We start from the raw sequence: 15,763 nt of genomic DNA, 5'->3' as shown, positions 1-15,763 counted from the left end.
TTTCCTATGGCTGAGGCTGCATGTTATTGATACATGGAGAAGTTTCATGTCTCAAATGGGGGGAGGTGTCGTTAGAATTTGTATTGATTTAAGGCATTGCAATATGTCTGTATACGAAATACGAGGGTTAAAGGTGGTTTTAGATTACTCTTTATGTGTGCTTTTGTGGATGTTGTCTGTCTGTGTTGAGTATTCATTGAAGGAACAAAACAGTCTAGAAGGCCTCTAGGATGTTCATTTTCTGGCTGGACCAGAGAATGAATTCTGTTGGGTTTTGATAATGTTATTTATTCACTTGGACGGCATGTGTATGGGCACATATTTAGACGTGGTCTGGATCTGTTTGTTTGAAAATTGTATTTTGAATACGAAAAGATGAGTAGGCTACATTTTTGTGTCATTCTTTTCTACATATTATTTTTATTCAACCCGGGTGAAAATAATTGCTAGAATGACTCTTATGATCAGACCATTTTTGAGTTGAGTGGTGCGGTCTTGAATGTGTACTGAATGGGTGTTGGGCTGTGCAACAATTTTCGCCAGCCAGGAGACATGCATAGCTCTGCACAGTAAGGATGGCTTCACCGACAAACAAAAGTTTGGTTCAGTTAGGCCAGGCAGTATAGTCTATTTTTTGATGAATTGAACAATGGTGGACCCTCTTGTAAGCTGTCCACTCACAGTTAGCGGCCTTTGGGTTGAGTTTGTGCTTGAAGGGTACTGTAATTCTGCGAACTGTTGATAAATATTTCAATCAATCAATTATCTTTAAGACTCGAACGGCTGGTTGCATTAATTGACAAGAGGCTAGCTGTGGAATCACTAAAGATGGCCTAAGATAACAATCTGTTAAAGCTTACAATAGCTGTGAGTTCATCCTGTCATATAACAGACAGGGACCTTTTATTACTTAGGAATGCTCTCGGAATAGACCACCTGTGGTGACGTGTTGACTGAGGCAACGGAGGGTCAACACACATACACACACAAGATGGGACAGAGTACAGTGGACTGATTCCGTGTCCTTCTACCTTGTCCCATGGGTGAAGTTATACGTGTGTGTGTGAAGTGGTTATGTTTGAAGAGTTGGAAAATAGTACTACTGAACCGTGGTAGTGATTTAAATCAACTCTGTGAGAGTCCTGCGTGATGAGTATGTATGACTGTACTCTATGTGTGTAGTGCGTGCCTGTGCGTGGGTGCGTGATGGATGCGTGTGTCAGTTGGTTTGTTCTGCTGACTATGGTTGTACTGAGCGTGATGTTATGGATGGCGTAGCACTGTTTTCTGTGATGATCAGATTTTTGTCATGAGCCATGTTGGTCATGGCTCAGGGGGAAGTGATAGGTTAATACATTTATGAACAAACTAGATAAATAAACGAAATTAATAGGAGGTTAACAAGTAAACTGGATGCATGAACTAGATTAGATAAGGGAACTATAATATGGCTATTCATGTACGTTAGAGTGTATAAATGTATAAGAGTGAAATTATATTTGAGAAATTATTTAAAGATCAGTGACTGTTTAAAGGTGGATTGACTTTTTTTTTTTTTTCTTAAATGAATAATATAGATATTACAGTAGGGAGGTTCATTTAAATTTTGACGGAGACAACAGCTCAGTCTATTTTTGTTGTCTTGTGCTCAATAACTCAGAGATTGGGGACAATTAAGGTTTAAAAATGTGGGTTTAATTTGGGGGTCCAAATAAAATTTAGAGGGTAAATGACAAATGCATCTCAAATTGGAAAGGGTTACATTTAGGTAAAAGTTAGGTATAGGTTAATTAGGGATTGTTAAAAATACAGTTCTTATTAGTAAAATTTATATATAGTTCTGCATGAGTAATTTGATTCTGGGACAAAAACAGTTGCGTAGGGTGAGATAAATCTCCATTTACTCAGTATGGGGTTGGTTGTATGCAAATGAGTGTGGGTGATGGGGTAACTATTCCCCTGCATGTGTGTGTGTGTGTGTGTGTGTGTGTGTGTGTGTGTGTGTGTGTGTGATATCACGATAATTGATTGGGAATAATGTATGTGTGAGTGAAGAGTGATAGTTAAATGAGCGAATACATACAGAGCTACGTGTGAGGAATTGCAATGACAATTTTAGCATGCTCTGACGGAATGTGCTTTTAGGGAAAGAGGGGGAGAGAGCTAAAATCCCTTCCTTACACCCTCAATAAATAACTTGTTTAGTTTCAGAAGGAGGGGGGATCGCTATCGCCCTGAATCAACACTATGTTTCAGGTGAAGAGAGCTTTAGGGCTATCTCCTCTCCTTTGTTTTAAAAAGACCCACTGTGAGCTGTGAGCAAATTTATTGGGGGGCTATTTACAGTAAACAGATGGCTACCCCTGTTCAAAGATCTTTACTATAGTTAGGTTTATTACATCCTTTCTGTAGTAAGATGACATTCAGCATACCAGCTGACAAATATTTTTTATATATTTTGACCACTAAATGGCATATTGTTACAATGTTTCCTTCATCTCTTTCTGAGAGATCTTTCATGTCACCTTACTGTGACATGTGGTTGAAATTTCGTTTGAGGGTTACTGTGAGGGGGGTTGAGGGGCAATGTATTTCATGTGTAGGATGTACCAGTCATTTCCACAACATAGTGGGTTCTTTGTCCTTATGTTGACAAACGTCAATCTGTAATCCGTTCGTGGGCACGTCTTGTGCAAATATACAATAGTAACAACGGAGTGAGTCAGGTTATATTATCTTTGGGCCTTGTAGTTGTTCTCTTCTGTTACGGATGATTTCGGAATCAGGGGATATGACTACAACTCCCTTTAGCTCAAATGTTTGCAGGATACAGATACACATGTCTATTGAATCTGTTATTAATTATAAATACCATTTCTGTGGCTGTACTCGACAGTTTACATTTTTATAAAGTTAATCTGTCGCTAGGATGGATTGATCGTAGGTTAATTGTTTCCTTTTTCAGGTGATTAAGTAGTAACATTTTCAGTTTTTATTTCTTTCAGTTGCATGCGTGGTGGACAATACATGGGTGAGTATTGGAACGGCCTTCTCTTTGACAAAGTTTTTGTCTTAATTTTGAACAACTGGTAGGAATATTCCCAGGTGTTTGGTGTGTATACTTGAATTTATAGTGTACATTTTTTAGGAGGCCGGTCAATACTCTATTCATGATATAGCCTACCACGTTTTTTGTAACACATTTTTGGCCCGTAATTATAGTTAGTTTTTTAAAACCCCTTCTCACGATTTTCTTTTTAAAAGTAAAACCATTTGGTAGTCCATTTGGATATACGTGAGTTTTAGTGTAGGGAGTTAGCCCCATCTTTTGTTTTCGAGTTCTATTAACCTGCATGGGTGATGGTGCATGACTGTTACATAACTAGACGTTGTTCTGCCAGTTTCAACTCACAGGGTAACCTTGTCTTGAAACATTCAGTGTGTGACATGTTCTAACAATTTGTTTGGTTTGTATTGTTTATTGTAGACTTAGTTTAAGTTTAAAGGGGGGCTATTGTGGGTACTAATACACAGTAGGATTTTTGGGAAGTCACTGCATTTGTGATTTTCCGGTTAATGACACCCTTTTCACTACACTATGTTATAGGAGGATATTTGAGTTTTATAATAGGTTAATTTGGTTTCTGTCTCTGACCACCTAAATTTCGTTGCTTTTGTTTCCGCCTGTGGATACATATTTTTGTATCTATTCGTGTGAATTGTATATAGCTATACAGTTCACGGTGTACATGCTTCCTGTGATAACCGCGTTAATAACTGGTTTTCAGGTTGACCATTGTGAATCAGTGTGTTTCCTTTAGGGTTTTGACAACTAATATATGGGGTAATTTTGCATCACAGGGGGATTATTTTTGGACAATTGTGGGTGCTTATAGTAGCGATAGGAGTGACTATAATTGTAATTCAATATTCTCTGACCTTAAGGTGTGCCCATATACCGCTCCAGTATGAGTGGGTCACATACACACGCATGCTCCTCCCCACCAAATGGACTGATGGCCGAATTAACTTCAATTTTGGTTGAATGGGACTCTAAATGGGACTTATGGGGCCCTTCTGGCCCATGGCCACAGGATAGCGTATTTTCTCCAGTTGTCATCAATGCCTTGAACGTACGAATACAGGACTATAGACTGGTCCTGGAGCATAGGGTTAGGGCAGAACGAAGGTTGATGGATCTCTTTCTCCAAAGAGGACAGGAAATGTGTGAGGCTTATGCCCAATGTCATGTTGATGGGTCACCAGTACAGAACACCCTGTCCACATCCGTTGATGGGTCACCGGTACAGGACACCCTGTCCACATCCGTTGATGGGTCCCCAGTACAGGACACTCTGTCCACATCCGTTCGCTCTCCTGATGAAGGAGCCTGCGTTTTTGATGCACGTGACTTAGATTTTTCTAGCCCCGATCCGGATGACGCATCAACGATCGCGGTGCCACGACGACCGGACGGCGGAAGTGGTGGACTGATGCTGGGAGGGGGTCCTGAAGCCACGGACGTGTGGATGGTAAAGCGACGGAATCGTAAGGATGTTCGCCCTTCGGATGTTTTCTCTCCTTCTGATGTTGTTTTCTCTCCTTTGGATGCTACAGAACCTCCGCTGACATTTGTCTCCCAGCAGCGTGAGGAGGAGGAGGCGATAAGGCAGTTGCATAAGAGACAGTTACAATGTTTTCAACAGGAATTAGCCGTGTTTCTTCTGAGAGAGAAAATTGAACAAGGCCTGCCTGAGGGTGTGCAGACCGCCTTGAAGACTGCGGCCCGTGCAGTGGACTCAGCCCCGCTGCCTCAGAACGGTCCACCAGTCGTTCAGGCACCTCTCAGGGTGGCGGGGCCACATGACGTTCCATTGCTCGACAACCATTCTGTTCTTCCTAGAGACGTCCAGCCTCGTCAGCGTTTTCGCCGTGGTCCCAAGCCGCGATACCAAGGCTGCTTCAGATGTGGTAGTTTGTCACATATGGAGCGGTATTGTGTACAGTTGCCGCCCGGCTCCTGGCAGGGACAGCCGTCGTGGGGAGCGTCATTTGGATGGCGTGGGATGAGGGCGCCCGTCCAGCCGTTGCGCACCTGTCGTGGTTGGCCTGTGCCACCACCTGACCCTCAGTAAGAGTTCCTGCGGCTCAAGTATACCGGGCGGAGATCTGTGGACTACAACTATGACGGCTGAGGTAACGTGTGTCAGTCATTGATCGTCTATTTTTGTTTGACATTTCTGGGAAAGCTGCTGATTTTTTCTTTTGGACATTAACATTAGGGCAAGTGTTATTTTTACCGCTTGTACAAGAAAGGGGAACCCGTCCCCTTCCCTTTCATGGTGAGGTGATAAACTGGTGACTAAAAAAAAAAAAAAAAAAAAGAGCTCACTTTCTATTATCTTTGTGGTTGGAGATTACATCCTTTTGTGTTCTTAAATTTTACTTTGTTATAGGTGCTAAGTAGTTGTGATTTTTGGTGGGCGATGATGACGGTCTGTGATTCAAAATGGGTGGTTTGTTCGGTCATGAGGGGTAGCGTGTGCGTGTTGGTTATTTTCTCTGTATTTTCCTGGGGATGTTGAATTCCCAGGAAAAAGGGGGGAGTTGTATTATTTTATACAATATACACTTTATATTATAGAGGTCAAGTCTCTTGCATTTAACATAGTCTAAATGTAATCTCTCTCTCAAAAACCATGGTTAATACACACTTTGCCATGCCAGAACAAGAGAGATTAATACAAAACAGTGGGATTAATGTCAGAGAAAGTCACACTAAATTGTTTTAGGGTTGTCGAAATAACAAAGGGAACATGCTATGATTTGCAATTGAGTTGTTGGTGCTTTGAGGGGAATTAAATTACATTGGAGGTATATAAATGAAAGTCAAAACGAGGACTAATATGTTATAACACACTTTCTTGATTTTTGCATGGAGGGCTAATATTCTAACCGCATGAGTTGAGAGGGACTTCTAACTTTCTTTGGAGGAAGGCTGCATGTCACCCTTTAATAGGTGGTAATAGGTGGACATGGGAGAGGGTTCCATTCTGGTCATCTACACCGGAGTGATTTCCCGCTCCAGGGGCGTGTCAACAACTGACATCTGACAGCACCAAAAAGGGGGAGTGGCAACCCGACAGCATCCAGGGGGGTGTGTCAACCGGCAGCTGCCATCACAACAGAATGCTTCTCGCCTAGCCTCTATCGTCAGATCAACACAGCAGGTGACCTTCACGGCCACTGAGATAGCCGGAGAGGTGTCAACCCGACCACTATTCTGCAGCCGAGACTACAAGGATCTCCTATGTTCACACTGGAGAAAGGAGTGTTGTTCTCCTGCTGCTATGGAGAAGGGAGCGTTTTGATGCTTCTGCTGTCATGATTGACATGGCTAAAGCAATAAGCTGTCATTCAGAATCAGAGCCTTGTGATGCTCAAAGGAGATTCTGTTGTCTTCTGCCTACTACAGTCCACTTGTGCCCCCGCCCCAAACCTAAGAGATCTACGTCCCTCATCAGTCAATGCAAACTATGCCGAGTTCTGAGAATCAAGGAGGATTTTCCAAGCGTTGCTATTCGATAGGCGAAAAGATAATTGTGGGATATTTCCTACCGCGCGTTGGACGTCCGATTGAACAGTTTGTGACATGGAAAAAAAAAAAAGAATCGTTGTTTTTGATTAATGTTGAAAGATGTTATGTTTTCATGTTTGTGTTTGTTGTTTTCTGTGCTGATACAGCTCAAGTAGATTTAACAAGGTACTGGTCTAGTACTGTTGTTAGAGATGTTTATTTTCGTTGTCTTTTTTCATGTTTTAAGTGTTAACTTTTCATTTACAGGGATCTGAATTTAATCAGTATAGGAATTTGATTTAGTCTAAATAGGATTTCAGTTAAAGAAGGAGTTTAATTTCTGTTTTCAGTTTCAGGTCTGTCCTACAACAGAACAAGCCCTATGTTTGTTCTGTTCTAATTTGATACAATTCAGGTAGTTAACAAAATGCTCCTGTATCTAGGGGGGCCTACATTGGGACGTGTCACGTCAAATTATGGTTTAATAATTAATTTTGCATTTTGGAAAAAAGAAAGAAAAAAAAATGATTTATTTTTGGAAAAATTAATTTGGCAGGTTATGAATTCTGATCCTTTAATTGTATTGCAACAGGCGTAAAAGCCTGTTGAGGGAGGAATATGATGGATATATTATAGACATGGACACATATATATCAATCAGTTGATATATTATAAAACAGCCAGGTGCATAGACTGCTCACAAGAGGAGAGCGTAAGTTGGGACAGCTGTTTTTCTATACAATGCAATCTGTGGCAACTGGCTCACGGTAAGATCCTGTGAGATTACGCTTAGTTATTTACAACTAGGCTTGAAGAAACAGAGGGGGTAATTAAACCCCACAGGGGTCTGCGTGAACTCCTTACCCTAGATGCATCCATGGGATAACAGCTGCATGGCATATTTTAGGTCAAACTCTGCTCTGCTCTATCTGTCTGCCCTGTCTGTCATGAATGCAACGTATCTTTGTCAAATATGCATCTAGAGTCAAGAATACAGTCTAACTATTTCATTGCAGGTGTTAAATAATGTTCTGTATATTTTATATGGTACATTCATTTTTATTGGTATAGTTTCATCTGTTGCTAAGTTCTCATAGGAAAACCTTGCATGATAGTCCTGGCTCACTGATTGGCCAGTAAGTAAGGACAATTCTGAGTCCCACCCTCATGAGAGAGGGGGGGAGTTTTAAACTTGCATTAGTATATAGACTACCTGTTTCCGTTCCGATGGTGTGCTCACTCGTACCTAGCTGATTTGAATAGGCCGTGTGCGTGTGACTCCAAGGGCCTTTGTTCCCGAAAACTGCCTTGTGAAACTGCATTTCGTACCTCTTTCAATAAAACTTGGATACGACTTTTAAGACAAAGCGAAACTCTCCGTTTGGATTTCCTTGACACACCACACCACTGCAAACTACACAGAACCGTTATTAAATATTCTTCAGGTCCTTGACATGAAACAATATGAGAGCCCTCATCATAACCCTGGTTATAGAGAACACATTTTCAGCTTGTATGGTACAGTTGGAGGCCATCGATATTGTCCTTTTCTTTTTGCTGAGGTTTGCGTGATCTGCGCAAAAGGACAGTTAACCCATTTTGGGCGGGAACCCCTTTTGGTGTTTTAAACATTATAATTTAGCTATTGAAAAATAGCAGATCTACAAGCTCATAGCGCGCGCGCTACGATCTTTGTAGGTCTGCTATTTTTGAAAAATCATGAAAATATTTATTTCAGAAAACTGGAGGATTTAGAAGGATTTTTTAAAATTTTGACGTCAGGCCTAAATGGGTCAAATGATAAGGGACAATATCGGTGGCACCCAACTGTAGGTGAGTGACACACAGCACAACAATGAAGCATTATCAAGCCATACTACTGTATAATGCAAAGCTATAAGAAAACGCCCTTCAGTGGGTAAAAAGCAGTTTGGGGTTACATCATCGACGCTGTCTGAGAGATCAAACCATCAATCCATCCCTAGTTAGTTCCCACCTTCATCCACCGTGCTAGCTCCCACTCATGTGCATTAAGTACTTTGATGCTCTTCTGCCATGCATCTCCACTGCTGGGTCTCTAGAAACAGTAAAGGAGTAACTTGTCTTCATTTCGTTGCTGTCGGGCAGAAACCTTGTATCTCCATGATCTCCTGATTTTCTTTTTTGCTTCGTGAATTCCCCGGTGTGATGTCACGCAGAAGTAGTGATCTACAAGCTCACGACGTGGCCGAGCCGTGGCCTGTTGCGAGCTTGTATATCTGCTACTTTTGCTTTTTTACCTTTTTTTTTTTTTGTGGTAATGAAACCGGTTAAGTGTGTCTGTGGGTTTTATGAATATTGAACGAATGAAAAGTATTAATTTGTGACAAACCCCCTAAACCCCGCCCCCACACACCCCCCTCCCACACAGATTTTCATAATACATGATTTTTTTGTTTTGTTACTTTTAGGTGAACCCTCCCTTCATGAATCCCGCAGGGGGTGGGGGGGCCTGTACAGTACACAGCCTTGTCACTGTGTGTGTGCGCGTGCGTGCGTGCGTGCGTGCGTGCGTGCGTGCGTGCGTGCGTGTGTGTGCAAAGTAGGCTGTCTTCTCTGTACTACTCGGCTCTGAAGAAGAGAGTAGAAATCAATCAGCAGCACAGCGCTCTAGTCGTCCTCTTCTCTTTCCAATTAGAGATGGCCCTTGGTTTTACCCTTAGAAAGGGATGGATGTTTAAGAGAGGGACGAGAGATAGAGTGAGAGACGGGGGACAAAAAAAGTGCCCAGTCTTGGCGTTTCATCTCTGTTTGTATATCAGTGTTGCCATGGCTGCTTATTATAAGCGACTTTGTGCTTGTTTTTCCTGTAAAGTCGCTTGTAAATATTGATAGTTGTGGGTTGCGTTTCTTTTTGTGTGGTTCCATATTTGTATTCGGGCTTGCTTCAAAAAAATCCATTAGTTAAACCAGTAGTTCTCAGACAATTTTAGTTACATTTGTAGTTATGTTTCGAAAATATATTCCAAATATAAAATATAAAAATATTTTGGGAAATGAAATAGCAGATGTATATAGGGTTCAAGGCGTGTGTGCGTGCGTGCCACTGCTTGCGCGTGCTGCCTATAGTTGCTTTTTATGGCCTTGGCCGGCCGCTTGTTTCTCTCGCAAAATCTGGCAACACTGGTTTGTATGAGGCATTCAGTGACTCTAATCCTATTCAAAGCCACATTGTCCCATTCCCATGGGAGTCGTTCTGTTTTTAGATCCTCTGGCTGGTTGTCCTCGGCTGTGCTTGTGTTCTTATAATTAGTGCCTTATAGCGGGGTCCTTCACCTACATGTGACCCTGCGGGATGTGACCCGGTGACCTTTGCAGAGCCATCTGGGATACAGATGTAATAGAAGATCATTTGGTGGTTCTCAAACCTTTTCACGTCAAGGTTTCCCCAAATCGATATGTATTGGATTGGATTGGATGCTAGGAAACACAGCTATTGCTCACCCAAAAGGCTAATGCCTAATTTACAATTTAGGCATGTTGCAGATGTATCTTATCCTATCAGACTTATCCTATTATCTTATCCTATCAGACTTATCCTATCCAGAGCGACTTAAGTGCAATGTGATCAAATGCAGAGACACAGTGTAGTGCCTCAGGAAACTAGGACCACAGGTAAGCCAGGACAACAGCCCAACATCAGCCTAAACAATATGCTGTCGATAACAATCTCTACATTGAAACCATGGGATACCAGGGAAACAGTTTATCTAAATTAACATTTGAACATTGTGGTCGAGAAAAAATAAGCCTATTAAAGTAACGAAAACGTGTGAACAAAATGACCAAGGTCTGTCTGCATGGTCGTCATATCTAGCTCTAGCACTCGGAATAGGAGGGAGATATTAGGCTAAGCCTCAGTAATTCATCCATTTGTTGATACTCCGAGAGGCAAATCAACGTGGAACCAAATGGACCCGGTGATTTGTATGCTCTCAGAGTGAAATTAACTCTGATGATTTCCCCCACCGTGTGTGTATGGCATTGGAATGACGACGGCACTGCTGTGAGACAACAGATGGCATTAAATAAAACGTCCTCCGCTGGATATTATTGCAATGGCTACACACACACACACACACACACACACACACACACACACACACACACACACACACACACACACACACACACACACACACACACACAGCTTAATGACCTTTTGTGAACATCATCTCATTCCCGCTGCCGCAAAACCCAAAGCACGACTCAATGACCACATTTAATGTGATAATGTTAACTTGGTCTGCATGGAAACAATGGCATTCAATAAACGGGAGTCGCTCGACACAAGGCTTAGCCACTAAAACCCTATACGCCGTTGAGCGGCGTCCCTCAGGGCCCTATGCTAGTGACTGTTCTGTTTTCACTTAAAGGCTTAAGTGGTATTCCTTTGTTAAAAAAAAAACATATTTTCTGATCTCTACGTCGTCCTCAGAGGAGCCCTCCATCTGCGACTCCAGTCATCTCGGTTCTCCATACATGTGGCCAGCTCATTTGTGCTTTCGTTTCTGCACCAGCATCTTTCTTTAGTACGTCCACGTAGGTCGGTGTGGGACGTCCTCTCGATCGATGCCCGTGTGTTGGTTCCCACAGTACAAGCTTTTTGGCCGGGAGTTCTTGGTGTCGGTGGCAGTGGCCAGTTAGTCTCATCCTCCTTACTGCTATCTTCTCTGTTAGTAATAGTAATTAGTAATAGTAATCATTGCTATAGAGTGTTTGTTCAGTAACGGGAGTCTCCCTGTCTCTCCAGCTCTTAAAGGACCACTTCACCACTTTTCAACTTCTCTTCCTATAATAGGTCCTAACTAATGTTCATGATAAAATACCACCATTTTTTTCTACTCAGTCTGTGTCTCATAGGAAGGCTGTGGGCAGTTCAGAAACCCGTCCACCAGTGACCATCATCGATGGTGAATCCAAGCTAATAGAAACGGCAGGCTTTCTTTTCCTGAAAAGTTGCAATGCAAAAGTTGAAGCCATCGTTCTCACGATAATACAAATCTAAATATATTTTAAAACAAATCTTGTTAAAAAAAAAATCTGCTTAATGATGATGTCACTGGTGGACGGGTGTCCGAACTGCCCAAAGCCTAGCCTGGCTTGGCCAGCCTCATAGCGGAGATTCACTGAAGATTCTTCCCCGCATATGAGTCTGGACTTCGGCCATAGGCAGCTTGAAAAGTGGGCGTTAGTAGTTGCCTTGACAGACAGATCCATCTAGCCAATCAGCGTAACAAAAAGCTGACGTCACCACACAGTGCGCTGGTCCGCTCCTCATACCGCGGCAACCACGCTAAAAACAACAAGGTCTGTTTAATAGTTTCTACTTTATACGTGAGCGAGATATGTCGGATATATGTCAGAGTCTATATCTGAAATAACTGCTGTTCTTATCGTTTCTGTGTAAACTTTTAAACTTGTTGCGTTGAGGGCAGCCATTGTTGTTTTGAAAGTCCTGCAGCATGAATGTTACGTCACCATATACACATGAACCAATCAGAGGCTGCTTTTCACTGTTGTACGGACAGCCGTTGAAACGCAGTCACTGATTGGCCCGATTGGCCCCGGTCATTTTCTGATTTCTCCAGCTTCCGCATACACTCTGTCAATGAGCCCGAGTCCAGACTCATATGCGGGGACGAAACATCAGTGAACCCTCGCTATGATTCTGGCCGCGCCAGGCTACCCAAAGCCCTCCTATGAGACACAGACTGAGTAGGAAATAATGGTGGTGTTTTATCATGAACATTAGTGAGGACCTATTATATGAAGAGATGTTGAAAAGTGGTGAAGTGGTCCTTTAAACAGAACATGCATTTTCAGGTCGGGATACAATTTTTAACCAATCAGGATAGAGCACTCCTACAGGATACAAGATAAGCAAGTGAAATTGATGATACAAAAATGATTCATTCATTCATTCATTCATTCATTCATTCATTCATTCATTCAATAAGGGCTACCCGCATCCCAAACAGAAAATGTACCTGTAGCATCAGGCGTCATGTCCACGCCAAGCGTTTTATGAGCGGAGGGGTGCTTATAGCCTATAAGCACCCCTCCGCTCATATCCTATAAGTTATAGGATATCATGCCTATAGTGCTCACATAGCAGAGTTTATTAACTTCTGGCGAGGTCCCTGGCAAAAAAATTAAAACATTATTCAGATGGGGGTCCGCCGTGGCCAAATGAAATGCATATCAATTCGGAGGTCCTTGACACGAAAAGGTCTGAGAACCCCTGCTCTTTGCACGCGGAGCCCCTTAGACAATCAACCAGTGTGCGGCTGACAGTCACCCACTCTGTCTTTATCAGTTCATCCTAAACACAGCCTTATGCCAGCGCGGCATTGCAGATTAGGAGTAGGGAACAAAGTCGTCTGTCAAGTCCCCGGCTTTTCCGAAGACGGAACAGAATGTTCACTAATGCTGACAAAGCCATTGCAGGCACACACCTTACAGACCTGTACAATTCAACGGTATTCCACTTCCAAGGCACCGATCAATTCTTGCTCAGTCTGTCGACTATGTCGAGGCCAGTAGTGCCACCCACAACCTTCCCTGTGCGTTCACGTAAGTGCATGGCGGAAAGTAACTAAGTACTCAAGTACTGTGCTTAAATAAAATGTTGTGGTGCTTGGAGTATTTACAATTTTCAATACTTTTACTTCTACTCCGCTACATCTCAGAGGCAAAATGATTGTACCTTTTACTCCACTACAATTATTTGAAAACGTTATAGTTGCTATCAAAACATACGTTAAATCCTATTTCATACTTCGGCTATTCCAAAATTGCTGATCTACAAGCTCACAGCGTGTCGTGTGAGCTTGTTGATCTGCTATTTTTGAAAGATGTTGACAAATTTGGAAAATATTGACTTTTACTTTTGTTACTTTAATGTGAATACTTTTCTACTTTAACTGAAGTAAAACATTTTAATAGCAATTTTAGTATCTTTTCTGTAGTTAAAGAACTGCCTGTGCTGTTTGTTGTATTTCTGTATATTCTATGTCTTGATGCATTGAATTCACAGCACCACAATCCTTTTATAGCATTATTGTATAACTGTACTTTTCTCAAACTGTTAATAAAGTATTGAATCACTATATCACGCGTAAGGCAACGCCAATACGAGGTAGGCAGACCAGGCTGCTACATTTCACATTGATTGGTTGAGTTGGTGGCTCCTCGATCATAGCTATTATAGATCCCCAATTTTCTGTGGAGGCCGGTGACGGAAGCGTGCAAAAGCAGCAAAACGAGGGACCTCTGGTTCTCTCCTCGGGTGCGGGTGGTGGTGCTGTATAAGCTTAGCGGTGTGACGGGTGTCGTGATAGCCTAGCAGTGGCGTGCACAGACATTTAGAGGGGCAGGTGCTCAAGTTAAAAAAAGGGCACCTTGTGCAGCGCGTGGAACCGGCCGGTTGCCTTAATCTATTTTGGGCGGGAACCCCTTTTGGTGTTAGCATTATGTTATGCTTTAGCTATTGAAAAATAGCAGATCTACAAGCTCATAGCGCGCCACCGAGTGGCGCGCTACGAGCTTGTAGGTCTGCTATTTTTGAAAAAGAAAAAAAAGAAAGAAAAAAAAGGTTTTTCTTTTTTTTCAAAAGGGCACATTGCCAAAAGGGCAGGGGGTGCTCTAGCACCCCCTAGTGTCTATCTGTGCACGCCACTGTAGCCTAGTACGCCTACAGGTTTAGGCGTCCTCGCGTCGAAAATAAGTTTGCCCTGGACAAACTCTTTGTCTTTCTCCGGTGCCATAGCGTGTCTCTCTGCTGTCTCAAGAATCAATTGAAGAACTTCGGTCGGGCCATTGTGTGTGTGTGTGTGGTGTTTATATGTCGTGACGTGAAAACCGGTTCTGAGTGTGAAAAGACCCAACACCTTCCAGACACGCAGGACACACAGAATAGAGTGTAGTCTTCTGTCTGATACACTGTCTGTCAGCCTTGAATAGGGCAAAATACCAATACCCTGTTATCTCTCTGAATGGTACCAAAATCAATACAGCATGAGCATTGGTGGACAAAATCTTATCCAGAGACATTTTCTTTAGTTTGGCGTCTGAGAGGCTAAATCTCATCAAATGGTGGCAGTGGCGTGCACAGATAGACACTAGGGGGTGCTAGAGCACCCCCTGCCCTTTTGGCAATGTGCCCTTTTGAAATAAAAAAACGGGGTTTTTTGTACAGTGTACACTGTACAGTATGTGGGCCATGGTGACATTGATCAATTCTTGATAAAAAGCTTCTAATATATTATTTATGCCCCACAATCTATAAATGTCACACTATTATGGCAACCGGCCGGTTCCACGCGCTGCACAAGGTGCCCTTTTTTTCACTTGAGCACCCCTCTAAATGTCTGTGCACGCCACTGAATGGTGGTCCGTGGCTCAAATGCCCAATAAATAATGGACCTTGATATGAAAAGGGTTTTTACACCACTGCTGTACAGTATATATGCGTTCAAGGCAGTCGGACAACTCACTGGTGTTTGTTTAGCCGTAAACACAGTCTGTCTCTCCTCTCCAACCCTGAAAGGTTCTGGCTCGAGTTCAGCACGGAAGATGGACCTGGGCCCGGTTCAAGCATCTCTCTTGACAACATCTCTTTCAGCATGGACTGCTTCCTGGCCTGTGAGTATACCAGACAAAATAAACACACTTACTACTGCCAGATTCATAAAGCTATAGCTGCTGAGCTCTCTCTTTTCTTCCCCAGCGCTGCTGTGGTTGAATTCTCGAAATGTCAATTTAAATGTAGCTTCTTTTTTTTCTTAATTTTAATGGGAAACAACGTTAACCCATTTTGGGCAGGAACCCCTTTTGGTGTTTTAAACATTGTTATAATTTAGCTATTGAAAAATAGCAGATCTACAAGCTCATAGCGCGCCACCGAGTGGCGCGCTACGAGCTTGTAGGTCTGCTATTTTTGAAAAATCGTGAAAATATTATTTTTTTTAAATTTCGAGGTCAGGCCTGAATGGGTTAAACTTTCATCAGGTCCAGTGTACAGTACATTACACATAGGCCTGGGTTGCAAATAGGCATATGCTACTATCATCCTTTTTCTATCTACAGTATCCTTATTTCTCAAATCTGATCTTTAGGACTGTACTCCACACTGTTATTCACTAG

General features: G+C 42.5%; 1 protein-coding gene across 1 annotated transcript in view; it reads left to right on the top strand.

Annotated features, from left to right (window-relative positions):
- The window catches only part of alk (ALK receptor tyrosine kinase), a 794,509-nt gene that overhangs the window by 673,094 nt on the left and 105,652 nt on the right, over positions 1–15,763 (top strand). The window contains exon 10 of the mRNA XM_079527540.1: positions 15,168–15,262. Coding sequence (XP_079383666.1) covers positions 15,168–15,262 — 95 coding nt within the window. The remainder of the gene's footprint in view (positions 1–15,167; positions 15,263–15,763) is intronic.

Source organism: Electrona antarctica (genome assembly GCF_951216825.1).
Source record: "Electrona antarctica genome assembly, chromosome: 18".
Taxonomy (NCBI): Eukaryota; Metazoa; Chordata; class Actinopteri; order Myctophiformes; family Myctophidae; genus Electrona; species Electrona antarctica.
This window is presented reverse-complemented; position numbering and strand designations above follow the sequence as displayed.